Source organism: Coregonus lavaretus (assembly GCF_964263955.1).
Source record: "Coregonus lavaretus genome assembly, chromosome: 11".
NCBI classification, from domain to species: Eukaryota; Metazoa; Chordata; class Actinopteri; order Salmoniformes; family Salmonidae; genus Coregonus; species Coregonus lavaretus.
Genome location: NC_139998.1, coordinates 54263946 through 54290449, shown reverse-complemented (window position 1 = coordinate 54290449; position 26504 = coordinate 54263946). Strand labels below are relative to the sequence as shown.

Below are 26504 nucleotides of genomic sequence, written 5' to 3'. Positions count from 1 at the left end.
CAGTAGGTTGTTGTGTGTGTGTGTGTGGGGGTAGAGGGCAGTAGGTTGTTGTGTGTGTGGGGGGGGGTAGAGGGCAGTAGGTGGTTGTGTGTGTGGGGGTAGAGGGCAGTAGGTTGTTGTGTGTGTGTGGGGGGGTAGAGGGCAGTAGGTTGTTGTGTGTGTGTGGGGGGGGTAGAGGGCAGTAGGTTGTTGTGTGTTGGGGGGGGTAGAGGGCAGTAGGTGGTTGTGTGTGTGGGGGTAGAGGGCAGTAGGTTGTTGTGTGTGTGGGGGGGGGGTAGAGGGCAGTAGGTGGTTGTGTGTGTGGGGGTAGAGGGCAGTAGGTTGTTATGTGTGGGGGGTAGAGGGCAGTAGGTTGTTGGGTGTGTGGGGGGTAGAGGGCAGTAGGTTGTTGTGCGTGTGGGGGGGTAGAGGGCAGTAGGTTGTTGGGTGTGTGGGGGGTAGAGGGCAGTAGGTTGTTGGGTGTGTGGGGGGTAGAGGGCAGTAGGTTGTTATGTGTGTGGGGGTAGAGGGCAGTAGGTTTTTGGGTGTGTGGGGGGGTAGAGGGCAGTAGGTGTTTGGGTGTGTGGGGGGGTAGAGGGCAGTAGGTTTTTGGGTGTGTGGGGGGGTAGAGGGCAGTAGGTTGTTATGTGTGTGGGGGTAGAGGGCAGTAGGTTGTTGTGTGTGTGGGGGGGTAGAGGGCAGTAGGTTATTATGTGTGTGGGGGTAGAGGGCAGTAGGTTGTTGTGTGTGTGTGGGGGTAGAGGGCAGTAGGTTATTGTGCGTGTGTGAGGGAGTACAGTGCATGGCAGGCCAGGCTCACCGTGAGAGCAGGGAAGGACCCGGAGCTTGTCTCCCTCCTCATACTCATCCAGGCAGATGGCGCACACATCGTAGACGTCCCCTGGGTCAAAAAGACACAGCTCAGTGGCAGAACAAAACACAGAAACATCCTCCTTATAAAGACATTGTGTTGCCTGCATTTATTTAAATGACGAGCTGAGTCGGGACTACTGACTCATACCTTCACTCACAGGTCATTCCCCTACATTCTCACACAGGTCATTCCCCTACATTCTCACACAGGTCATTCCCCTACATTCTCACACAGGTCATTCCCCTACATTCTCACACAGGTCATTCCCCTACATTCTCACACAGGTCATTCCCCTACATTCTCACACAGGTCATTCCCTTACATTCTCACACAGGTCATTCCCCTACATTCTCACACAGGTCATTCCTCTACATTTGTTTCATACTAAGTTCTCACTCTTTCCAAAATGGCTGCCAGGTAGGTGTCTGCCAAATAGGGCCGAGGCGCATTTCCTTTTTCAGGCCTTCTTGGCTAAGGTAAAGTCAGAAAAAACGCTGGGCCCCCTCTAAAAGCCCAGTAATTCTAAATGCACTCCCTTTCAAATTCCACAGCATTCTTCCCTTCCACTTGGCTTGTGGGGAGGAGGATGTGCAGTGCTGTGGAGGGGCCGTTTATGTGGGCCGGTGTTTATGTGAGCTTTAAATGAGCCTGTTTTGGCTGCTCCCCAGTATCCGTGCCAGGACTGCATGTGACCGTATAAGGATGAGGAGTTACGGCCACTCCCCCCTTCAGTAACGTCACACTCTCTCTCTCCCTTTCTCTCCCTCTTTTTTTTTCCCCTTTCCTTTACCCCCCTCTCTCTTTCTTCTCTCTGTTTCTGTCACACTTCCTCTCTTTTTCTAATTCCACCAGTCTCTCTTCCTTCGTCGCTCACTCTAACCCAGTGCTGGACAGAGGGGTGAGAGAAGGGGAGCGTTTATAAAGGCATGGGTCCAGCACACTCAGGAAATGCTAAACTGTGGCGCTGGGCTATTCTGAGTGAAGTTTAGCACTAAGCAGAAAAATACTTCAACACCACAAACTCAGGGTGTGTTATTAGTTGTATTAAGTAAGACATACCGAATAACACAAAAGGCACATTCACAAACACAGTGACATCTAAGACCTGTTCCTCAGTGTTATAGCTCAGTTTAACAACCTGATACAGCAAAGTAAGCAAAAACACGCGTGACTTGTGGTCTTCAGTACTCCATTGAGCTTGTTAACTTGCCTCACTTCAAGTTCATTTTCCAGTCTTCATTTGATGATTTCTACATGATCTACATTACTACGAGGGCCTTATCTGATCGGTCTGATTTCAGTGTCTTTTTCAAGGCCACTAGAATTCACAGTCTGGTCATCCCTTCTCACAAAAGCAAGGGATTAAACTACTCAGGCTGATCAAATGAGCTGGTGTGGGTACATTCCTCACATTTCCTGGAACTTTCCACTCAATGTACTGGGTACTATTAGTAGTGATGACATCACTATTTTCATCAGATACATCACACGTCAACATGTGCGGGAACCGGAGGATTCACTTGCATGACCGCGTCGTCGGAGAAGGAAAATAACGTTCTTACACAGCAGCATCAAAATGAATTATTGAAACATTAAACCTTCAACCACGTTTGGAAGACTCTCTGTTTAACCGATAATGATAATCAGACTCTGTATACGGTTTGATTAACACGTTATTATCCCATTATCGCTGATTGCGACAGGCTCTTTTCAACACTACCCTCACCTGACATCGTGTTGAAGAGGCCCCCTTAAGGGGTTTTGGGGGGCCAGTAGTTTAAAAAGAGCCAGAATGTCAATGCAAGTCCTCCATTTTGCTCCAGCCAGCCAGCCAGCCAGCATTCCTGGATATCAGGAAGAATCACGCTGCCCTACTGAACTAATCAGAGCGAGGAGACGACAATGTGTGTGTGTGTACACTTGTGACGCGCACAGATCTGCACAGCCACCTACAGCTAGAAGGTTCTAGAGGCTTGAGGCTCCTGCCTCACTGTTCACAAAGTCTCAGACTGTCTTTTCTCAGAGCAGGGGGAGGGGAGGAGCACACACAGTGACTCATCAGTCGGAGAGCCCCGGGGAGAGATGCGGAGGGCAGGGGTCAGAGGGAGAGCCCGGTCCCTCTCAGACACGGTGCGACGAGGTACCATCTTGGGTTGAGTGGTTTTAGAAGGTGAACTGGAGCGAGGGGAAATGAATCTCCCTGGCTTTCTCTGTCTTTCGCTCTCTCAGGTCTTGAGGTTTCTGTGTCTGCTCTTTGTCTGGTGGCGAAACCACACACAGCTGGGCCCCTCCGCCTTAACCAGAGCCGGAAAGCCAGCCAAAAAGCACAGTCACGTGGTAAGCTTATATGGATGATGCACGGGCTAGCAATAAGGCTACACCAAAGTCACTACTTGAAGAGCTATAAAACTGCATTAGCCTCCTTGGAAGACCACAGGAACTAAAACTAGGGATAGCATCAAAGCTAATGCAAAAGCTAATCAAGGGCTAACAACAACAAGGCTAGCAAACATAGTTATCATCAACACATGGTACAAAACGGCACAGTATCAGTGCTAGTACTAGGCCCTATACTCCAGAATTAGCTAACGTTAGACATGTAATACTATCAGCCTAGTATTATTGTATGCTTCACATAATACTAGTATTGTGTGCCAATTACGCTGCTATTGTACATTGCATTGACACAGGTACCGCCTAAGGCTATTCAGACCCCCTCTCATTGTGCTCCGTGTACAGTATATTCTGCCTGTGGAGTCTGATCTCCAGACATGCAAGTCTGACATCATCCCACGCCTGCCTCCACTCTCTCTCTCTCATGCCAAATTCCTCATTAGCACTGCAGGGTAGACTCACCCCTCTGATACAATACTCTAGGCCGGCTAATCAGCTAGCATCTCCCCCACGTCATCCTGCTGCCCAGAGAAGCATGCATCGCTCAGTTAAGGGAATTAACACTCGCTTTATTCACACCACCGGGGGGTATACAGTGAGGGGAAAAAAGTATTTGATCCCCTGCTGATTTTGTACGTTTGCCCCCTGACAAAGAAATGATCAGTCTATAATTTTAATGGTAGGTTTATTTGAACAGTGAGAGACAGAATAACAACAAAACAATCCAGAAAAATGCATGTCAAAAATGTTATGAATTGATTTGCATTTTAATGAGGGAAATAAGTATTTGACCCCCTCTCAATCAGGTGTCTTTTATACAGGTAACGAGCTGAGATTACGAGCACACTCTTAAAGGGAGTGCTCCTAATCTCAGCTTGTTACCTGTATAAAATAAACCTGTCCACAGAAGCAATCAATCAATCAGATTCCAAACACGCCACCATGGCCAAGACCAAAGAGCTCTCCAAGGATGTCAGGGACAAGATTGTAGACAGACCTACACAAGGCTGGAATGGGCTACAAGACCATTGCCAAGCAGCTTGGTGAGAAGGTGACAACAGTTGGTGCGATTATTCGCAAATGGAAGAAACACAAAATAACTGTCAGTCTCCCTCGGCCTGGGGCTCCATGCAAGATCTCACCTTGTGGAGTTGCAATGATCATGAGAACGGTGAGGAATCAGCCCAGAACTACACGGGAGGATCTTGTCAATGATCTCAAGGCAGCTGGGACCATAGTCACCGAGAAAACAATTGGTAACACACTACGCCGTGAAGGACTGAAATCCTGCAGCGCCCGCAAGGTCCCCCTGCTCAGGTTTGAGGTGCCAAACGTCAGCCTCGAAACCTTAATGACTTGGAGAAGATCTGCAAAGAGGTGTGGGACAAAATCCCTCCTGAGATGTGTGCAAACCTGGTGGCCAACTACAAGAAACATCTGACCTCTGTGATTGCCAACAAGGGTTTTGCCACCAAGTACTAAGTCATGTTTTGCAGAGGGGTCAAATACTTATTTCCCTCATTAAAATGCAAATCAATTTATAACATTTTTTGACATGCGTTTTTCTGGATTTTTTTGTTGTTATTCTGTCTCTCACTGTTCAAATAAACCTACAATTAAAATTATAGACTGATCATGTCTTTGTCAGTGGGCAAACGTACAAAATCAGCAGGGGATCAAATACTTTTTTCCCCTCACTGTAATTGCATCAGCTACACTGCGCTGCTCTGGGATGAGTCTCGTGGAATGACAGTGAAAACAACAAAGGCCTAAGCATGCTAACACTCCAATGTGATATCAGAGATACTGGTAACTAACCAAAGATAGTTCATCTGCGTCGTTTCCAACAGGAACAGTGGGCAGAACAAGCAAGGAAGTGGGCAGAGCCAAGCACGAGCTAGCGAGATCCTATTGCTTTGTTTTAGCATGAATTTGCATATTTCTGTTAGGGAACGCCTTCTCTGAAGAGCGTGTGTGCAATAACTCAATTCACCCTTAACAATGCAATTTTGGGAAACTTTGGCAAAGGGTAGTCTACAGAACGTATACACTCTGTTTGTGACAGATATTAGTTTGGGGAACAGAATGTTTCATCCAGGAGAAAATGTGCTAAAAGGTCGGCCCAGTTTCATCTAGCTCCTTCTTCCTGCCACCGGACTTCCTCTCATCATAGTTGGTGGTGACTGGAAGTTCTAAACGGACGCTTCAGATTTATACCCCCTGTGAACTATCTATCTATCTGGGTTTCCCCTTTTATCTGTTGTGATACCGTTAGATTAGCATTGTTAACACCGGCGATAACACATCTAACCTACAGCCACAGGACATAGAGGCCAGTGTAGAGAGAAGTTGATTCTAATTGTCCCTGACTTGTAGGCAGTTGTGGGAGATGTGATTAAATCATTGTGGCGCGTGGTTCCCATCTTCAATTAACATTTTTATATTGCAGTGTGCACAGACTGGTTCCAATCCAAAGCCCTTAGTGACAGGCCTTCTCTTTCAGTTGTCCACGCACGCACGAACACACACACACACACACACACACACACACACACACACACACACACACACACACACACACAGTTCCAATGAGGACCAGGCCCCAAAAAAACATTCAAAACAGACAGACGGCATCACAGTATCACACAGCCTGCTAAAACAAATCCCCATCCACTTACTGCAGGTTAAAATCCTAGAGACCGGACTCAGCAGGCATCAGGTTTAGCTGAGGGGGAAGGAGGTGGGTGGCAGAGGGCACCATTAGGCATCATTACCACATCGCAGCAGACGGCCAGAAAGCCAGCCAAGACCCGAAGAACTCTGCTGTCACAGAGTGGTGTTAGGGACGGCTAAAAATACCCCGGGCTGGAGAACGTGAGAGCTGAGTTGCGTATAAAAAGGTATAAAGATCAGCTATATTCATGTAAACAATAAGCACTAAGATGTAAGTCTCCGTGATTCATCAGTCGCCCCATATAGAGAGATGTATGGGGCGGCTGGTAAGTCTCCGTGATTCATCAGTCGCCCCATATAGAGAGATGTATGGGGCGGCTGGTAAGTCTCCGTGATTCACCAGTCGCCCCATATAGAGAGAGATGTATGGGGCGGCTGGTAAGTCTCCGTGATTCATCAGTCGCCCCATATAGAGAGATGTATGGGGCGGCTGGTAAGTCTCCGTGATTCACCAGTCGCCCCATATAGAGAGATGTATGGGGCGGCTGGTAAGTCTCCGTGATTCACCAGTCGCCCCATATAGAGAGATGTATGGGGCGGCTGGTAAGTCTCCGTGATTCATCAGTCGCCCCATATAGAGAGAGATGTATGGGGCGGCTGGTAAGTCTCCGTGATTCATCAGTCGCCCCATATAGAGAGATGTATGGGGCGGCTGGTAAGTCTCCGTGATTCATCAGTCGCCCCATATAGAGAGAGATGTATGGGGCGGCTGGTAAGTCTCCGTGATTCATCAGTCGCCCCATATAGAGAGAGATGTATGGGGCGGCTGGTAAGTCTCCGTGATTCATCAGTCGCCCCATATAGAGAGAGATGTATGGGGCGGCTGGTAAGTCTCCGTGATTCATCAGTCGCCCCATATAGAGAGATGTATGGGGCGGCTGGTAAGTCTCCGTGATTCATCCGTCGCCCCATATAGAGAGATGTATGGGGCGGCTGGTAAGTCTCCGTGATTCATCAGTCGCCCCATATAGAGAGAGATGTATGGGGCGGCTGGTAAGTCTCCGTGATTCATCAGTCGCCCCATATAGAGAGAGATGTATGGGGCGGCTGGTAAGTCTCCGTGATTCATCAGTCGCCCCATATAGAGAGATGTATGGGGCGGCTGGTAAGTCTCCGTGATTCATCAGTCGCCCCATATAGAGAGATGTATGGGGCGGCTGGTAAGGCTCCGTGATTCATCAGTCGCCCCATATAGAGAGATGTATGGGGCGGCTGGTAAGGCTCCGTGATTCATCAGTCGCCCCATATAGAGAGATGTATGGGGCGGCTGGTAAGTCTCCGTGATTCATCAGTCGCCCCATATAGAGAGATGTATGGGGCGGCTGGTAAGGCTCCGTGATTCATCAGTCGCCCCATATAGAGAGATGTATGGGGCGGCTGGTAAGGCTCCGTGATTCATCAGTCGCCCCATATAGAGAGATGTATGGGGCGTCTGGTAAGGCTCCGTGATTCATCAGTCGCCCCATATAGAGAGATGTATGGGGCGGCTGGTAAGTCTCCGTGATTCATCAGTCGCCCCATATAGAGAGATGTATGGGGCGGCTGGTAAGTCTCCGTGATTCATCAGTCGCCCCATATAGAGAGATGTATGGGGCAGCTGGTAAGGCTCTGTGATTAAATCAGTCGCCCCATATAGAGAGATGTACGGGGCGGCTGCAAGGCTCCGTGATTCATCAGTCGCCCCATATAGAGAGATGTATGGGGCAGCTGGTAAGGCTCCGTGATTCATCAGTCGCCCCATATAGAGAGATGTATGGGGCAGCTGGTAAGGCTCCGTGATTCATCAGTCGCCCCATATAGAGAGATGTATGGGGCAGCTGGTAAGGCTCCGTGATTCATCAGTCGCCCCAGATAGAGAGATGTATGGGGCAGCTGGTAAGGCTCCGTGATTCATCAGTCGCCCCATATAGAGAGATGTATGGGGCAGCTGGTAAGTCTCCGTGATTCATCAGTCGCCCCCATTTAGAGAGATGTATGGGGCGTCTGGTAAGGATCCGTGATTCATCAGTCGCCCCATATAGAGAGATGTATGGGGCGTCTGGTAAGGCTCCGTGATTCATCAGTCGCCCCATATAGAGAGATGTATGGGGCGGCTGGTAAGGCTCCGTGATTCATCAGTCGCCCCATATAGAGAGATGTATGGGGCAGCTGGTAAGGCTCTGTGATTAAATCAGTCGCCCCATATAGAGAGATGTATGGGGCGGCTGGTAAGGCTCCGTGATTCATCAGTCGCCCCATATAGAGAGATGTATGGGGCAGCTGGTAAGGCTCCGTGATTCATCAGTCGCCCCATATAGAGAGATGTATGGGGCGGCTGGTAAGTCTCCGTGATTCATCAGTCGCCCCATATAGAGAGATGTATGAGGCGGCTGGTAAGTCTCCGTGATTCATCAGTCGCCCCATATAGAGAGAGATGTATGGGGCGGCTGGTAAGGCTCTGTGATTCATCAGTCGCCCCATATAGAGAGATGTATGGGGCGGCTGGTAAGTCTCCGTGATTCATCAGTCGCCCCATATAGAGAGATGTATGGGGCGGCTGGTAAGTCTCCGTGATTCATCAGTCGCCCCATATAGAGAGATGTATGGGGCAGCTGGTAAGGCTCTGTGATTAAATCAGTCGCCCCATATAGAGAGATGTACGGGGCGGCTGCAAGGCTCCGTGATTCATCAGTCGCCCCATATAGAGAGATGTATGGGGCAGCTGGTAAGGCTCCGTGATTCATCAGTCGCCCCATATAGAGAGATGTATGGGGCAGCTGGTAAGGCTCCGTGATTCATCAGTCGCCCCATATAGAGAGATGTATGGGGCAGCTGGTAAGGCTCCGTGATTCATCAGTCGCCCCATATAGAGAGATGTATGGGGCAGCTGGTAAGGCTCCGTGATTCATCAGTCGCCCCATATAGAGAGATGTATGGGGCGGCTGGTAAGTCTCCGTGATTCATCAGTCGCCCCATATAGAGAGATGTATGGGGCGGCTGGTAAGTCTCCGTGATTCATCAGTCGCCCCATATAGAGAGATGTATGGGGCAGCTGGTAAGGCTCTGTGATTAAATCAGTCGCCCCATATAGAGAGATGTACGGGGCGGCTGCAAGGCTCCGTGATTCATCAGTCGCCCCATATAGAGAGATGTATGGGGCAGCTGGTAAGGCTCCGTGATTCATCAGTCGCCCCATATAGAGAGATGTATGGGGCAGCTGGTAAGGCTCCGTGATTCATCAGTCGCCCCATATAGAGAGATGTATGGGGCAGCTGGTAAGGCTCCGTGATTCATCAGTCGCCCCATATAGAGAGATGTATGGGGCAGCTGGTAAGGCTCCGTGATTCATCAGTCGCCCCATATAGAGAGATGTATGGGGCAGCTGGTAAGTCTCCGTGATTCATCAGTCGCCCCCATTTAGAGAGATGTATGGGGCGTCTGGTAAGGATCCGTGATTCATCAGTCGCCCCATATAGAGAGATGTATGGGGCGTCTGGTAAGGCTCCGTGATTCATCAGTCGCCCCATATAGAGAGATGTATGGGGCGGCTGGTAAGGCTCCGTGATTCATCAGTCGCCCCATATAGAGAGATGTATGGGGCAGCTGGTAAGGCTCCGTGATTAAATCAGTCGCCCCATATAGAGAGATGTATGGGGCGGCTGGTAAGGCTCCGTGATTAAATCAGTCGCCCCATATAGAGAGATGTATGGGGCAGCTGGTAAGGCTCCGTGATTCATCAGTCGCCCCATATAGAGAGATGTATGGGGCGGCTGGTAAGTCTCCGTGATTCATCAGTCGCCCCATATAGAGAGATGTATGAGGCGGCTGGTAAGTCTCCGTGATTCATCAGTCGCCCCATATAGAGAGAGATGTATGGGGCGGCTGGTAAGGCTCCGTGATTCATCAGTCGCCCCATATAGAGAGATGTATGGGGCGTCTGGTAAGGCTCCGTGATTCATCAGTCGCCCCATATAGAGAGATGTATGGGGCAGCTGGTAAGGCTCCGTGATTCATCAGTCGCCCCATATAGAGAGAGATGTATGGGGCGTCTGGTAAGGCTCCGTGATTCATCAGTCGCCCCATATAGAGAGATGTATGGGGCGGCTGGTAAGGCTCCGTGATTCATCAGTCGCCCCATATAGAGAGATGTATGGGGCAGCTGGTAAGGCTCCGTGATTCATCAGTCGCCCCATATAGAGAGATGTATGGGGCAGCTGGTAAGTCTCCGTGATTCATCAGTCGCCCCCATATAGAGAGATGTATGGGGCGTCTGGTAAGGATCCGTGATTCATCAGTCGCCCCATATAGAGAGATGTATGGGGCGGCTGGTAAGGCTCCGTGATTCATCAGTCGCCCCATATAGAGAGATGTATGGGGCAGCTGGTAAGGCTCCGTGATTCATCAGTCGCCCCATATAGAGAGATGTATGGGGCAGCTGGTAAGTCTCCGTGATTCATCAGTCGCCCCCATATAGAGAGATGTATGGGGCGGCTGGTAAGGCTCCGTGATTCATCAGTCGCCCCATATAGAGAGATGTATGGGGCGGCTGGTAAGTCTCCGTGATTCATCAGTCGCCCCATATAGAGAGAGATGTATGGGGCGTCTGGTAAGGCTCCGTGATTCATCAGTCGCCCCATATAGAGAGATGTATGGGGCAGCTGGTAAGGCTCCGTGATTCATCAGTCGCCCCATATAGAGAGATGTATGGGGCGGCTGGTAAGGCTCCGTGATTCATCAGTCGCCCCATATAGAGAGATGTATGGGGCAGCTGGTAAGGCTCCGTGATTCATCAGTCGCCCCATATAGAGAGATGTATGGGGCAGCTGGTAAGTCTCCGTGATTCATCAGTCGCCCCCATATAGAGAGATGTATGGGGCGTCTGGTAAGGATCCGTGATTCATCAGTCGCCCCATATAGAGAGATGTATGGGGCGGCTGGTAAGGCTCCGTGATTCATCAGTCGCCCCATATAGAGAGATGTATGGGGCAGCTGGTAAGGCTCCGTGATTCATCAGTCGCCCCATATAGAGAGATGTATGGGGCAGCTGGTAAGTCTCCGTGATTCATCAGTCGCCCCCATATAGAGAGATGTATGGGGCAGCTGGTAAGTCTCCGTGATTCATCAGTCGCCCCATATAGAGAGATGTATGGGGCGGCTGGTAAGTCTCCGTGATTCATCAGTCGCCCCATATAGAGAGATGTATGGGGCGGCTGGTAAGGCTCCGTGATTCATCAGTCGCCCCATATAGAGAGATGTACGGGGCGGCTGCAAGGCTCGGCCACGGACGAGTGTGAATCTAGGATGCCATTCCATCCGAGAACACAGCACTGCTAGCCTAGCTATCCAGCTACTCACCTTCCATGTTGAAATGGCACCAAGCTGGCAAACCCACGCCGGCCTATCAGGAACAACTAACAATATTGGCATACTCTCCCTCAGGCCTAACTGGCCAATCAGCAGCGAGAAAAACCCTCAGGATCACAGCTTTAAATACAAAACAGTCCAATCTCTGTCGTTGACGACACTCCCTTCTCTCCCCTTACCTGCCACTACTTAAACACTCCAGAAAAACGGCGAGCTATAGGCCTTCCTTCCTGCGGGCCCTTTCTGTGCGACGCTTGCGGGATCCGGAGTGCATTAAAAGGGTGATTAGGTAGAGATTTGGTGTCCCCGCTTTGTATCGCCAAACACTGTCAGAGCGAGCAGGGACCCAGCTAACTGCCGCAGATGGAACCCATTCCCTGGACGTCTGAACTCCCTGGAACGCCCGCGGAAACAGTCAGTCAGACAAGGGCTGTCGCACAGCCACACACAGCCCATCCAACACACTGTTTTCCGTTTGTGTGTGTCGTCTGTTTGCCTCTCCACAGAGCACATGCATCTGCTACTGCCAGCTAGAGGGAGGAGTCTTGCCATACCCCCATTATAAGCTCTGCGAGAGGGCTATTTAGTATGCGCCACCCAGACTAAGCCAAAATCTCCACAGTTTTCCCTGCACAGCAGATTTTGAATGGCTTCCCACCCCAAACCGGCAGGGGCCTCTAAACTCCTTCCCAGTGTGAAAAGAGGACTGAATGCAGCAAACATGCTACTCAGGACTGACATTTGCAGACTATCTCGGACAAACAGTATTTGCAATGCAAAAGCATGACTATAAACGCATCCTGCGCTGAGAGAGACAAACACAAAATGGAGAAAGTGTCTGAAGTCCAGGAGTTTCAATTCAGGAGTTTAAAATACCTCCCGAGGTAAACAGAATATGTATTTATATTGAGACGTCTCAGTCTGAGATAGTGGCATTACACACCTTCAGCCCTTTGTTTAGTCTCAAGAGTAAAGAGCCTTAATCTGGGGAGCTGGCTTTGTGGAAAATCAAGCTGTATGTTTTATATATATATATTCTTTACCTTCATTTGACCAGAAAAGGTCAATTAAGAACCAATTCTTATTTACAATGACGGCCTGGCTAATCTCATTATTTCATAAGTCGTTCATAACGTCACCCTCATCGTGGTCCAGTCACATGACACAAGGCATAGTGTGGCTAGAGCCGGTGGAGATCTAAGGTCAGTTTGGAGTTCTCTCATCTGGGTCGAAGGTTAGGATGAGCTGATGCTACATCTGCGTTTAGGGTCAACTGTTCATTGAGGACGAAGGTCAATAGATTAATGACCTCATACAAGGGTAAGTGTGCTTTCAGATCATAAAGCCAGGTTTCAATCTTTGTGTTGTTGACGCATACATAGGCAGGCAAACAAACTGACACAAAACTATTTGAAGACTCTTTGTTCTCCCATGTCAAATCCCCATGTAAACAGATACTCCCTCAGCGGTGGCAACTTGAACCTGTGTTGAAGCAGCTTTTAACAGTAATTCATACATTAACACAAAGTGAGAAAAACATAAGGGGGTCCAATACTTCCCTAACAGACATTACTACAACAATTCACAGATTTAAAAAGATCAGGGAATTACACAACAGGAGGGGAGTGGCCAGCAACGCTTATGAACCAAACACAAAACTATCGGCCCATCTCACTTCTCAATGTTAATGTCAATGTCAATGTTCATGTCAATATTAAGCTGATCTACCCCCCCCACCCCCCCCAAAAAAAAAAAAAAAATATATATATTTCTATGTTGATAGCTATATCTGCCTTCATACCTTTCTTGTACTTGTGAATGAGGAGTTTCTTCAGCTGGTCCTTGCGTAGACGGCTTCTCCGAGCCCTGTGTCTGTCCTGGACAAACTTGGTGATCTGAGCGAGGAGGGAAAAGTAAAACAGTCAGGGAGTTATAAGCCCCTTAACCTCACTGGAAATCCTGATGAATACTCCAAAAGTATTTCTGAACCAAACAACGCCCTTGTACTTTAACCATGCATCCTCTTGCCAAAAGTCTAATGTCACCATTTGATTGACAGTTATTTCCAAATTATACGAATTCTCTGCAGTTGAATAATTCCCCAACCAGTACTAAAGCAAAATTTGTATAGGCATTTAGCAGAATTACATGAATCAATGTTCTTGGGTCAATTCTGTAGGAAATGGGATGACTTGGGTAACTGGTTCTTCTTCTCGTAATAACGTTTTGAGTTATCAAGAAAAAAAAAAAATCGAATGAGCACGCGCTCTGTTATTTGTCCTAACTTGATGATATCGTCGCCAGCCCTATGCCTAGTGCCCTCAGACCAGAACTTTCTAGAAGACTCACTACTAATGACGTTGCCAGATCTGCGATGCCACCATTGACTCCATCACACTAATGAATATACTCTCCAGTGTATTTGAAGCCTACCATGAAAACGACCACGAGGACGAGGCAGATTCCCACGGTGATGAGGAAGGGGATCAGGTAGTATTCCAGGGGCAGGCTGAAGTCTGGAATGAGCACCACATGACCCCTGCAGAACAACAACAACAACAACAAGAGCCATTATGGAGATATAGTCAAGAGTGTTTATAACTGACAATAAGACACTCCGAATAATAGCTTTGAGTTCCAAATGGCACCCTATTCCTTATAAAGTACACTTCCCTACGTAGTGCACTATATAAGGAATAGGGTTCCATTTGGGACACAGTCATATTGACCTAAAAAGGAGTCGTTATGATTGTATGAAAAATGTATGCACTCACTAACTGTAAGTCGCTCTGGATAAGAGCGTCTGCTAAATTACTAAAATGTAAAATGTAAATTGGAGCGTTTCGGTACAGCCCCATCATCTCTAGTGTGTTTCACACAAGGCGACTCATTTACATTTTACACAGCATGACGACCCGTCACAAAACAAAATAAAAATCCCTCCATCTGTCTAATGTGGTTTCACACTGAAATAATGGGTTATGGGGCTATAAGACCCATTATCGTCACTCAATGTCATCCTCATTGCCCAAATACATGTAGGCTAATTCAGTTAACGTTGCTAGACAACAATGCAATATTTCCAGGCAAATGACTGGGGATTGGCCCCTATGTACTATTATAGTATACCTGGTTAAAAGTGATACTAACCAGAATGCAGGATTGATATCAAGGAGGAGAATGAGGTTCATTAGTGACAACATGGCAGTCTGCCTATATAGTCTGCCTATATAGTCTGCTATTTCTGAGGAACACGAGACGTTTTAATTCCCAGATAATTCACGGTTCTCGGCAGAGCGCTGGGAAAGTGATGACACGTCGTGAGGCAGATCATACAATACATTATGACATAACAATATAACACAAAGATAGAAATATACTTCAACACAATCCGGTTTATGTTGTCTTTCCACTGAATTCATTGAATAAATAAATATATTATTTAACGACATGACGCTGACAGATTTATGTGGATAATCATTCTTAAGAGAGCCAGTTAAAGTGCCTCTAAATGTCTAAGGCTTGAATTAGCCTTGATGTTGATAGACATGGAAATTCGATTTTGGTCCCCGACTCACCCCTTGTCATATGTGTAGTCCTCTTTCAGGGAGTTGGCAGTCTCTTCGCTCACAAACACCGATGGAATGTCGATCTGCTTCAAAATAGCCACTAAATGGGAAAGGAAGGGAGAAAGCTATTTATACACATGAAGTGGCCACATATTGATGTCCAGCATAAAATAACACTAGACCATCATTAAATAACACTAGACCATCATAAAATAACACTAGACCATCATGAAATAACACTAGACCATCATAAAATAACACTAGACCATCATTAAATAACACTAGACCATCATTAAATAACACTAGACCATCATAAAATAACACTAGACCATCATGAAATAACACTAGACCATCATGAAATAACACTAGACCATCATTAAATAACACTAGACCATCATGAAATAACACTAGACCATCATTAAATAACACTAGACCATCATTAAATAACACTAGACCATCATAAAATAACACTAGACCATCATGAAATAACACTAGACCATCATTAAATAACACTAGACCATCATGAAATAACATTACGTTTGAAGGAAACACGAAGATACGAGTCAGCTATTGGGGAAAGACACTGAGACAGAAAGAAGGCTGTGTTTGCTGTACATCAAGCCAAAGCACTACAGTTCAACGTCTATGCGTTTCCTGAAAACATTTACTTAGACAGACCATAACCATGAGGAACCCCAGATCTTTAAGGTTGTCAGATGAGGTGGTTTTCAGATGAGGTGGTTTTCAGATGGGGTGGTTTTCAGATGGGGTGGTTTTCAGATGGGGTGGTTTTCAGATGGGGTGGTTTTCAGATGGGGTAGTTTTCAGATGGGATAGTTTTCAGATGGGATAGTTTTCATTGTCTATGGGATCCAGGCTGATACCCACTTGTGCCACTGTCATTTAGTATTCTGCTCATGCGCGACTGTGGGCATATTGTGGGCATATTACTAGTTGTCAGGGCCCACCGAACCCCGGTGTCAGAAATGGCTCACTGCCCAACGTTTGAAAAGAAGCCATCCGACTGGATGATCCGTTCTAGACAGTTACCAGCATGAGGAGCTGTCACCATTATTCATGATACGTTGTCATACGCCCCGGAGTGAGAGACGGAGGAGACGGGGGGGGGGGGGGGGGGGGGGGGGGGGGGGGGGGGGGGGGGGGGGGGGGACACAAGCAGCAGATGATGTGAAGAAAAAGCAGTTGAGAAAAGAGAAACAGATATCCCCTCCCTCCATCCCTTCTCCCAAAAACTCCTTCATGTGATGGTAGCTAGGGCCAAGTGATCCACTTGGACGGGGTTGAACCGTTTGGAGACGTACTGCAAACTATGGCACTACATTCCTCCACAACGACATTACGAGTCGGACGTGGTGCTATGGATGCTGCAGCTCCAGCTCCCAGCCAGTCCTAATTCTCCTCTAGGTCCGAGGTTTGGGAATCAAAGCTTCATCTACTCTACTACTCCCCAAAAGGAGCAGACAACTGTGTGTAGTTCAGCTGCACGTTTGTGTGTGTGTGTTGGTGCAGTGGAGGAGGATTGTCAGAGGGGGGAAACTTACGATCATTGGATCCCATGCTGATTAGGTCATCAGAGTCCACGTTGTGAACAATGGCCGACTTGTACCCGGCCTTCTGGGCATTAAGGACCTGCGGGAGACAAAATATTTGTGTTCAGTTTGTGTGGTTCCTATGGATCAGTGTGTGTGTGGTTCCTATGGATCAGTGTGTGTGTGTGTGGTTCCTATGGATCAGTGTGTGTGTGTGGTTCCTATGGATCAGTGTGTGTTCAGCCGGCCCACATAAAACACTTGGACCACCACAGAACAGCGGTGCTTTATTAAATGTGCAGCCCTCTGACGCCACAGACTCAGACAGTAGATATCTCCATACTATAGTAGCCATCTCCATACTATAGTAGCCATCTCCATACTATAGTAGCCATCTCCATACTATAGTAGCCATCTCCATACTATAGTAGCCATCTCCATACTATAGTAGCCATCTCCATACTATAGTAGCCATCTCCATACTATCTCCATACTATAGTAGCCATCTCCATACTATAGTAGCCATCTCCATACTATAGTAGCCATCTCCATACTATAGTAGCCATCTCCATACTATAGTAGCCATCTCCATACTGTATCCATACCGTAGTAGCCATCTCCATACTATAGTAGCCATCTCCATACTATAGTAGCCATCTCCATGCTATAGTAGCCATCTCCATACTATAGTAGCCATCTCCATACTATAATAGCCATCTCCATACTATAGTAGCTATCTCCATACTATAGTAGCCATCTCCATACTATAGTAGCCATCTCCATACTATAGTAGCCATCTCCATACTATAGTAGCCATCTCCATACTATAGTAGCCATCTCCATACTATAGTAGCCATCTCCATACTATAGTAGCCATCTCCATACTGTATCCATACTATAGTAGCCATCTCCATACTATAGTAGCCATCTCCATACTATAGTAGCCATCTCCATACTATAGTAGCTATCTCCATACTATAGTAGCCATCTCCATACTATAGTAGCCATCTCCATGCTATAGTAGCCATCTCCATACTATAGTAGCCATCTCCATACTATAGTAGCCATCTCCATACTATAGTAGCTATCTCCATACTATAGTAGCCATCTCCATACTATAGTAGCCATCTCCATACTATAGTAGCCATCTCCATACTATAGTAGCCATCTCCATACTATAGTAGCCATCTCCATACTATAGTAGCTATCTCCATACTATAGTAGCCATCTCCATACTATAGTAGTTATCTCCATACTATAGTAGCCATCTCCATACTATAGTAGCTATCTCCATACTGTATCCATACTGTAGTAACTATCTCCATACTGTATCCATACTATAGTAGCCATCTCCATACTATAGTAGCCATCTCCATACTATAGTAGCCATCTCCATACTATAGTAGCCATCTCCATACTATAGTAGCCATCTCCATACTATAGTAGCCATCTCCATACTATAGTAGCCATCTCCATACTATAGTAGTTATCTCCATACTATAGTAGCCATCTCCATACTATAGTAGCCATCTCCATACTATAGTAGCCATCTCCATACTATAGTAGCCATCTCCATACTATAGTAGCCATCTCCATACTATAGTAGCTATCTCCATACTGTATCCATGCTGTAGTAGCTATCTCCGTACTATAGTAGCCATCTCCATACTATAGTAGCCATCTCCATACTATAGTAGCCATCTCCATACTATAGTAGCCATCTCCATACTATAGTAGCCATCTCCATACTGTATCCATACTGTAGTAGCTATCTCCATACTGTATCCATGCTGTAGTAGCTATCTCCGTACGGTCCCCAACGCCTCTGCCCTCAATCCAACTCCATCACCTGGGATAGGCCTACTGGGATAATGGGAGGGATTAAACTCTACTGTAGCTGACATCACTTCGGGGCAGGGAGTGAGTGTGTTGTTATATACACTACCAGTCAAAAGTTTGGACACACCTAGTCATTCAAAGGTTTTTCTATATTTTTACATTGTAGAATAATAGTGAAGACATCAAAACTATGAAATAACACATATGGAATCATGTAGTAACCAAAAAAGTGTTAAACAAATCAAAATATATTTTATATTTGAGATTCTTCAGAGTAGCCACCCTTTTCCAACAGTCTTGAAGGAGTTCCCACATATGCTGAGCACTTTCTTTTTTGTTGTTGTCATTTAGCAGACACTCTTATCCAGAGAGACTTACAGGAGCAATTAGGGTTACGTGCCTTGCTCAAGGGCACAGACAGATTTTTCAACTAGTCGGCTCGGGGATTAGAACCAGCGACCTTTCGGTTACTGGCACAACACTCTAAACCACTAAGCTACCTGCCGCCCTTATTGGCTGCTTTTCCTTCACTCTGCCGTCCGACTCATCCAAAACCATCTCAATTGGGTTGAGGTCGGGGGATTGTGGAGGCCAGGTCATCTGATGCAGCACTCCATCACTCTCCTTCTTGGTCAAATAGCCCTTACACAGCCCGGAGGTGTGTTGGGTCATTGTCCTGTTGAAAAACAAATGATAGTCCCACTAAGCCCAAACCAGATGGGATGGCGTATCGCTGCAGAATGCTGTGGTAGGCATGCTGGTTAAGTGTGTCATGAATTCTAAATAAATTGCAGACAGTGTCACCAGCAAAGCACCCCCACACCATAACACCTCCTCCTCCATGCTTTACGGTGGGAAATACACATGTGGAGATCATCCGTTCACCCACACCGCGTCTCACAAAGACACAGCGGTTGGAACCAAAAATCTCCAATTTGGACTCCAGACCAAAGGACAAATTTCCACTGGTCTAATGTCCATTGCTCGCGTTTATTGGCCCAAGCAGGTCTCTTCTTCTTATTGGTGTCCTTTAGTAGTGGTTTCTTTGCAGCAATTCGACCATGACGGCTTGATTACCACAGTACCCTCTGAACAGTTGATGTTGAGATGTGTGTGTGACTTGAACTCTGTGAAGCATTTATTTGGGCTGCAATTTCTGAGGCTGGTAACTAATGAACTTATCCTCTGCAGCAGAGGTAACTCTGGGTCTTCCTTTCCTGTGGCGGTCCTCATGAGAGCCAGTTTCATCATAGCGTTTGATGGTTTTTGCGACTGCACTTTCACAGTTCTTGAAATTTTCCGGATTGACTGACCTTCATGTCTTAAAGTAATGATGGACTGTTATTTCTCTTTGCTTATTTGAGCTGTTCTTGCCATAATATGGACTTGGTCTTTTACCAAATAGGGCTATCTTCTGTATACACCCCTACCTTGTCACAACACAACCGATTGGCTCAAATGCATTTAGAAGTAAAGAAATTCCACAAATTATATTTTAAGAAGGCACACCTGTTAATTGAAATGCATTCCAGGTGACTACCTCATGAAGCTGGTTAAGAGAATGCCAAGATTGTGCAAAGCTGTCATCAAGGCAAAGGGTGGCTATTTGAAGAATCTCAAATATAAAATATATTTTGATTTGTTTAACACTTTTTTGGTTACTATATGATTCCATATGTGTTATTTCATAGTTTTGATGTCTTATATAAAGAAAAACCCTTGAATAAGTAGGTGTGTCCAAACTTTTTACTGGTAGTGTACGTGTCAATGGCCGCGCATATGTCTGGTCTGTAGGTGCACTAGGTGTGTATAATGACAATGACATGCTATATGGCCACACCAAAACATGAAGGACAACGAGGCATAGAATTAGCATAGCATGTAATGTAGCTAAACACATCGTATTCTGAAAGAAAACAATGGCTAAAATAACTTACTTTCATAAAGTCGATGGTATGCATTGACATTAACTCATAGAGGGTATGTAATGTTATGACATGTACTGGCAGACTCCAGTAATAACAGTGTACCCTACAGGTTAACACTGTTGACATGTAGCCATGGAAACTGGGAGTGTTCTACGGCGCCATGTCCAAAACTGTTTGACATTTCACCACTAACAACTCATCTGTTTAGGACCTTTTTCCCAGAAAGTGCTCTCAGTTTAAAATACAACAGCTTCCCCTGCAGTGGTAAACATGGGTCCCTCTCCCTCACATAACGGTGTCCCTGCTACAATGGAGGCTCCGAAACAAGAGAAGGGGAAAAGGGTAATAACCCCATGAATTAAGTAATAACCCCATGAATTAAGTAATAACCCCATGAATTAAGTAATAACCCCATGAATTAAGTAATAACCCCATGAATAAAGTAATAACCCCATGAATTAAGTAATAACCCCATGAATTAAGTAATAACCCCATGAATTAAGTAATAACCCCATGAATAAAGTAATAACGCTTTACAGCCTTCATTTATATTCATAAACTGCCATTTGGCTGGGGATGAAAAGAGGATACCATATACAGTGGATTCGGAAAGTATTCAGACCCCTTTACTTTTCCCACATTTTGTTAGGTTACAACCTTATTCTGAAATGGATTTAAAAAATAATAATTCTCAATCTACACACAATACCCCATAATGACAAAGCGAAAACAGGTTTTTAGAAATGTTTGCAAATATACAGAAATACCTTATTTACATAAGTATTCAAACCCTTTGCTATGAGACTCGAAATTGAGCTCAGGTGCATCCTGTTTCCATTGATCATCCTTGAGACGTTTCTACAACTTGATTGGATTCCAATCAAAAGCACACACCTGTTTATATACAGTGGGGGAAAAAAGTATTTAGTCAGCCACCAATTGTGCAAATTCTCCCACTTAAAAAGATGAGAGAGGCCTGTAATTTTCATCATAGGTACACGTCAACTATGACAGACAAATGTAGATTTTTTTTCTCCAGAAAATCACATTGTAGGATTTTTAATGAATTTATTTGCAAATTATGGTGGAAAATAAGTATTTGGTCACCTACAAACAAGCAAGATTTCTGGCTCTCACAGACCTGTAACTTCCTCTTTAAGAGGCTCCTCTGTCCTCCACTCGTTACCTGTATTAATGGCACCTGTTTGAACTTGTTATCAGTATAAAAGACACCTGTCCACAACCTCAAACAGTCACACTCCAAACTCCACTATGGCCAAGACCAAAGAGCTGTCAAAGGACACCAGAAACAAAATTGTAGACCTGCACCAGGCTGGGAAGACTGAATCTGCAATAGGTAAGCAGCTTGGTTTGAAGAAATCAACTGTGGGAGCAATTATTAGGAAATGGAAGACATACAAGACCACTGATAATCTCCCTCGATCTGGGGCTCCACGCAAGATCTCACCCCGTGGGGTCAAAATGATCACAAGAACGGTGAGCAAAAATCCCAGAACCACACGGGGGGACCTAGTGAATGACCTGCAGAGAGCTGGGACCAAAGTAACAAAGCCTACCATCAGTAACACACTACGCCGCCAGGGACTCAAATCCTGAGTGTCCCCCTGCTTAAGCCAGTACATGTCCAGGCCCGTCTGAAGTTTGCTAGAGTGCATTTGGATGATCCAGAAGAGGATTGGGAGAATGTCATATGGTCAGATGAAACCAAACTAGAACTTTTTGGTAAAAACTCAACTCATCGTGTTTGGAGGACAAAGAATGCTGAGTTGCATCCAAAGAACACCATACCTACTGTGAAGCATGGGGGTGGAAACATCATGCTTTGGGGCTGTTTTTCTGCAAAGGGACCAGGACGACTGATCCGTGTAAAGGAAAGAATGAATGGGGCCATGTATCGTGAGATTTTGAGTGAAAACCTCCTTCCATCAGCAAGGGCATTGAAGATGAAACGTGGCTGGGTCTTTCAGCATGACAATGATCCCAAACACACCGCCCGGGCAACGAAGGAGTGGCTTCGTAAGAAGCATTTCAAGGTCCTGGAGTGGCCTAGCCAGTCTCCAGATCTCAACCCCATAGAAAATCTTTGGAGGGAGTTGAAAGTCTGTGTTGCCCAGCTACAGCCCCAAAACATCACTGCTCTAGAGGAGATCTGCATGGAGGAATGGGCCAAAATACCAGCAACAGCGTGTGAAAACCTTGTGAAGACTTACAGAAAACGTTTGACCTGTGTCATTGCCAACAAAGGGTATATAACAAAGTATTGAGAAACTTTTGTTATTGACCAAATACTTATTTTCCACCATAATTTGCAAATAAATTCATAAAAAATCCTACAATGTGATTTTCTGGATTTTTTTTCCTCATTTTGTCTGTCATAGTTGACGTGTACCTATGATGAAAATTACAGGCCTCTCTCATCTTTTTAAGTGGGAGAACATGCACAATTGGTGGCTGACTAAATACTTTTTTTCCCCACTGTAAGGTCCCACAGTTGACAGTGCATGTCAGAGCAAAAACCTACCAATGAGGTTGAAGGAATTGTCCCTAGAGCTCAGAGACAGGATTGTGTTGAGGCACAGATCTGGGGAAGGGTACCAAAAAATGTCTGCAGCATTGAAGGTCCCCAAGAACACAGTGGCCTCCATCATTTTTAAATGGAAGAAGTTTGGAACCACTTAGACTCTTCCTAGAGCTGGCCGGCCCGCCAAACTGAGCAATCATGGGAGAAGGGCCTTGGTCAGGGAGGTGATCAAGAACCCGATGGTCACTCTGACAGGAGCTCCAGAGTTCCTCTGTAGAGATGGGAGAACCTTCCAGAAGGACAACCATCTCTGCAGCACTCCACCAATCAGGCCTTTATGGTAGAGTGGCCAGACGGAAGCCACACCTCAGTAAAAGGCACATGACAGCCTGCTTGGAGTTCACCTTTCAACAGGACAACGACCCTACGCACACAGCCAAGACAATGCAGTAGTGGCTTTGGGACAAGTCTCTGAATGTCCTTGAGTGGCCCAGCCAGAGCGCGGACTTGAACCCGATCAAACATCTCTGGAGAGACCTGAAAATAGCTGTGCAGCAACGCTCCCCATCCAACCTGACAGAGCTTGAGAGGATCTGCAGAGAAGAATGGGAGAAACTCCCCAAATACAGGTGTGCCAAGCTTGTAGCGTCATACCCAAGAAGACTTTAGACTGTAATCGCTGCCCAAGGTGCTTCAACAAAGTACTGAGTAAACGGTCTGAATACTTATGTAAATGTGATAGTTTATTATGTTTAATACATTTTCAAAAATTTCTAAAAACCTGTTTTTGTTTTGGCATTATGTAGTGTTGTGTGTAGATTGATGGGGAGGGAAACTATTTAATCCATTTTAGAATAAGGCTGTAACGTAACAAAATGTGGAAAAAGTCAAGGGGTCTGATTACTTTCCGAATGCACTGTATATGCATACTTTTATGCTTAGTTTAGTTATTTCCTGTTTGGCAGCCATTTTGTTCAGACTCGCATGGCCTTTTTCCTGTGTGGATCATCATGGCCAACACACATGCAGGCTGGGTTGGCAAGGCAACCTGTTATGGTTGGTGCAGAATTCCAGTTGAAGTCACAGTTGAAATGGTTAAGGAAGCCTGTGATATTGTCACTTCCTTTACTCTCACAGAGTAGACAGCCAAACAGCCAACCACTGTCACAGTAAGTGTGGAAAACTACAGAGGGTTTCCCCCCCCCCCTTCCACCCTGCTGTGGTGTGTACCAGTTTCTCGCTCTCGCACACGCGCACACACACACACACACACACACACACACACACACACACACACACACACACACACACACACCTTTTAGTTGCAGCCAAATGATTGCCTAAACACACCAAGGTCTTACGGTGAGTAAAGTCCAGTTAATAGAGAAGCCAAGACCACACACCCTCACCTAACTACAATCCTAGGCTTTAAATTCAACCAAAACCAAATCAAATACTTAAATGTACAATTAGACTAAATGAAAGGATGTACATGTAGAGTGTAAGTCTAGAGTGTAAGGATGCTACACTTGCAAAACAGGGAAAAATGTATGTCATATTAGATGCTTGAATCACTGTAGATGTTATAACCATATCAATTCAACTTCACTTACAAAACCAAAACATAAAAAGGGAAATAATGTCAAATAAAGCAGGTAAAGAAGAGAGGTGAAAAATCCGGTTCTCTCTCAGTCACATTCCGACTCGCTGTGAGCACAGATAGCCGGAGCAGCGAACCTCATCTGTTGAGATAAATAATGGATGTGTGGGCTCTCAGATATGCTGTGTTGTGTGGCATTCAGAACCCCCCCCCCCATCCACTGACTGTACCAAAGTAGCCTAGCGATAGCTTTCCAATAGCTCGTTTAAGCTCTGAGGCTATAGGTTATGCTAGGCTAGGTCTTCACTCACCTACACTGTACCCAATATAATATGCTGGTGTCATTTTCTGTAGCTATGCTAAGCTAACAAAATGATTGTTCATTCAGACAAAAGAGGACGAGAGAAGAGGGGGTTGTTTGAGGGAATCAAGATGCTAGCAGATATTAGCGCAGGGCAGCCTTTTGTTTGTCACTGTAATTTTCTGCGCTCTGTTCGTGTGTGTTTATGGGTGTGTGCTTGCGCGTGGGTGTGTGTGTGTGTGTTGAGGGCAAAGCTGTGTAAGGGCCTGTGTTTGTGTGTGTGTGTGTGTGTGTGTGTAAGGCCCTGTGTTTGCCTGTGAGGGTGTATTGTGTGAATAAATACCAGGTATTTTTGTGTCTTCTCAGAGCTAACGCAGGCCTCAGTGTGTCCGTACTGTGTGTGTATGTGTGTGAACGTGTCTCCGTATGAGGCGGCCTTTGAGGAGAGACGGAGAGAGCCAGCAGATGATTCTTGTTAAGCCTAACGGGCCCTGTTGCTGTCTCACTCCACCCCCTTCATTCCCACTGCATAAAAGGCTCCTATGAGAAAGAAAGTCTCATCCCCCCCAGAACATACAACACGGGAACAGAGGAGACAAATGCAACCCAATGAGGCCAGGGCTCTCCCACTGGTGCTACCTACTTTTTCAGTTGATGGCACCAGCACATGATTTGGTCGCACCAATGTTTTGCAGCTGCACGGCGATAATGACCTGAGCCCAGGTTTCCCGATCGTTGGAGCATGTGTCGATACTGACAGGATCAAAAGAAAGTGAGCGCTGCTCTCGGGTCAGCTTTCTCCATTCAAATGTTACCTTAACAATAATAATTATTTCACAATACTGATGACGGATCAGCTCCTAGAGAGATATTAGCGCCTACGACTGCACATTTTGAGGGGGCTTATTCTAATGCTTATTCAATAAAAATGCACCAAATCCCAGATTTGGCACATCATTGCACACATGTTAGACTACACATCATGAAATATATTGAGACAAATTACAGACAGTAGCCTACAAGTATCAAAATAGAAAAATGTATTGAACATGAAATATATTTCAATATGATTGAAATAAGCCTATAGCCTACGGTTTATATTTTAATGCAGTCATCTCGGTTTTCATTTGAAGCATTTTCTACATGGCTTGTATCAATTGCAAAGACATTGGCAACATTGTATTTGTAGTCAACTACTTCTGCAGTTATCGGAGGTCACAGAGAGAAGAAAACAGTATGATTATGTTTAGCAGAGACCTCCTTTGTATAAAGTGACGCGGGAGGGGGGAAAAAAGGCATCTGACGACGCACTTAGCTGTTCTACGAGTGGTCTGAGGCAGGCGTTAGATTCCAAGCATTTTCAAGTGCAACTTTATCAACAATGTTTTTGGGAAACAGCTCAGAGATTTAGCGATGCTCCTACCAAGGTTCTAAAAATTAACTTAAGCCTTAAGATGCTTTTGGGAAACCGAGCCCACAATGTACCTGCATTCCATCCAGAACCAGACTAATAATGACTAGCCATCTTTTAAAAATTGGCACTTCAAAAGGTTGCTCAGTGTTCTTTAAGGTAGACTCAGCTAAATGACGTTGCCACGAGCAACACCCCAGATATTGAGATGAGCGAGATGCAAGACTACGCTCTTACACAATATCAGCGAAAGCGTACAGGTTCGCGTCACACTGTTCACAGCGTGGTAGCCACGGGACCAAAACGGCGGAGAAGTTGGGACACACGCTTCAACGCTCTTAGCGGTTGTGTACATTGACCCACTGTGCGGTTTACTTTCTGCATCTACGTCTCATATCGCTGAGTCTACCTTTATAAAGACTTAAAAACATTATTTTAAGC

General features: G+C 45.9%; 1 protein-coding gene across 5 annotated transcripts in view; it reads right to left on the bottom strand.

The window, feature by feature from the left end:
- The window catches only part of LOC311137745 (E3 ubiquitin-protein ligase RNF13-like), an 82690-nt gene that overhangs the window by 7338 nt on the left and 48848 nt on the right, over positions 1-26504 (bottom strand). For all 5 annotated transcript variants that reach the window (XR_014613975.1, XR_014613976.1, XM_084172317.1 and 2 more), the window contains exons 5-9: positions 16455-16542; positions 14902-14992; positions 13757-13862; positions 13125-13218; positions 800-880 (exon numbers count right to left, since the gene is read on the bottom strand). Coding sequence is in view for 3 of the 5 variants with exons in the window: in XM_084172317.1 (XP_084028443.1) it covers positions 800-880; positions 13125-13218; positions 13757-13862; positions 14902-14992; positions 16455-16542 (460 nt within the window). In the remaining 2 variants the exon portion in view is untranslated. The remainder of the gene's footprint in view (positions 1-799; positions 881-13124; positions 13219-13756; positions 13863-14901; positions 14993-16454; positions 16543-26504) is intronic.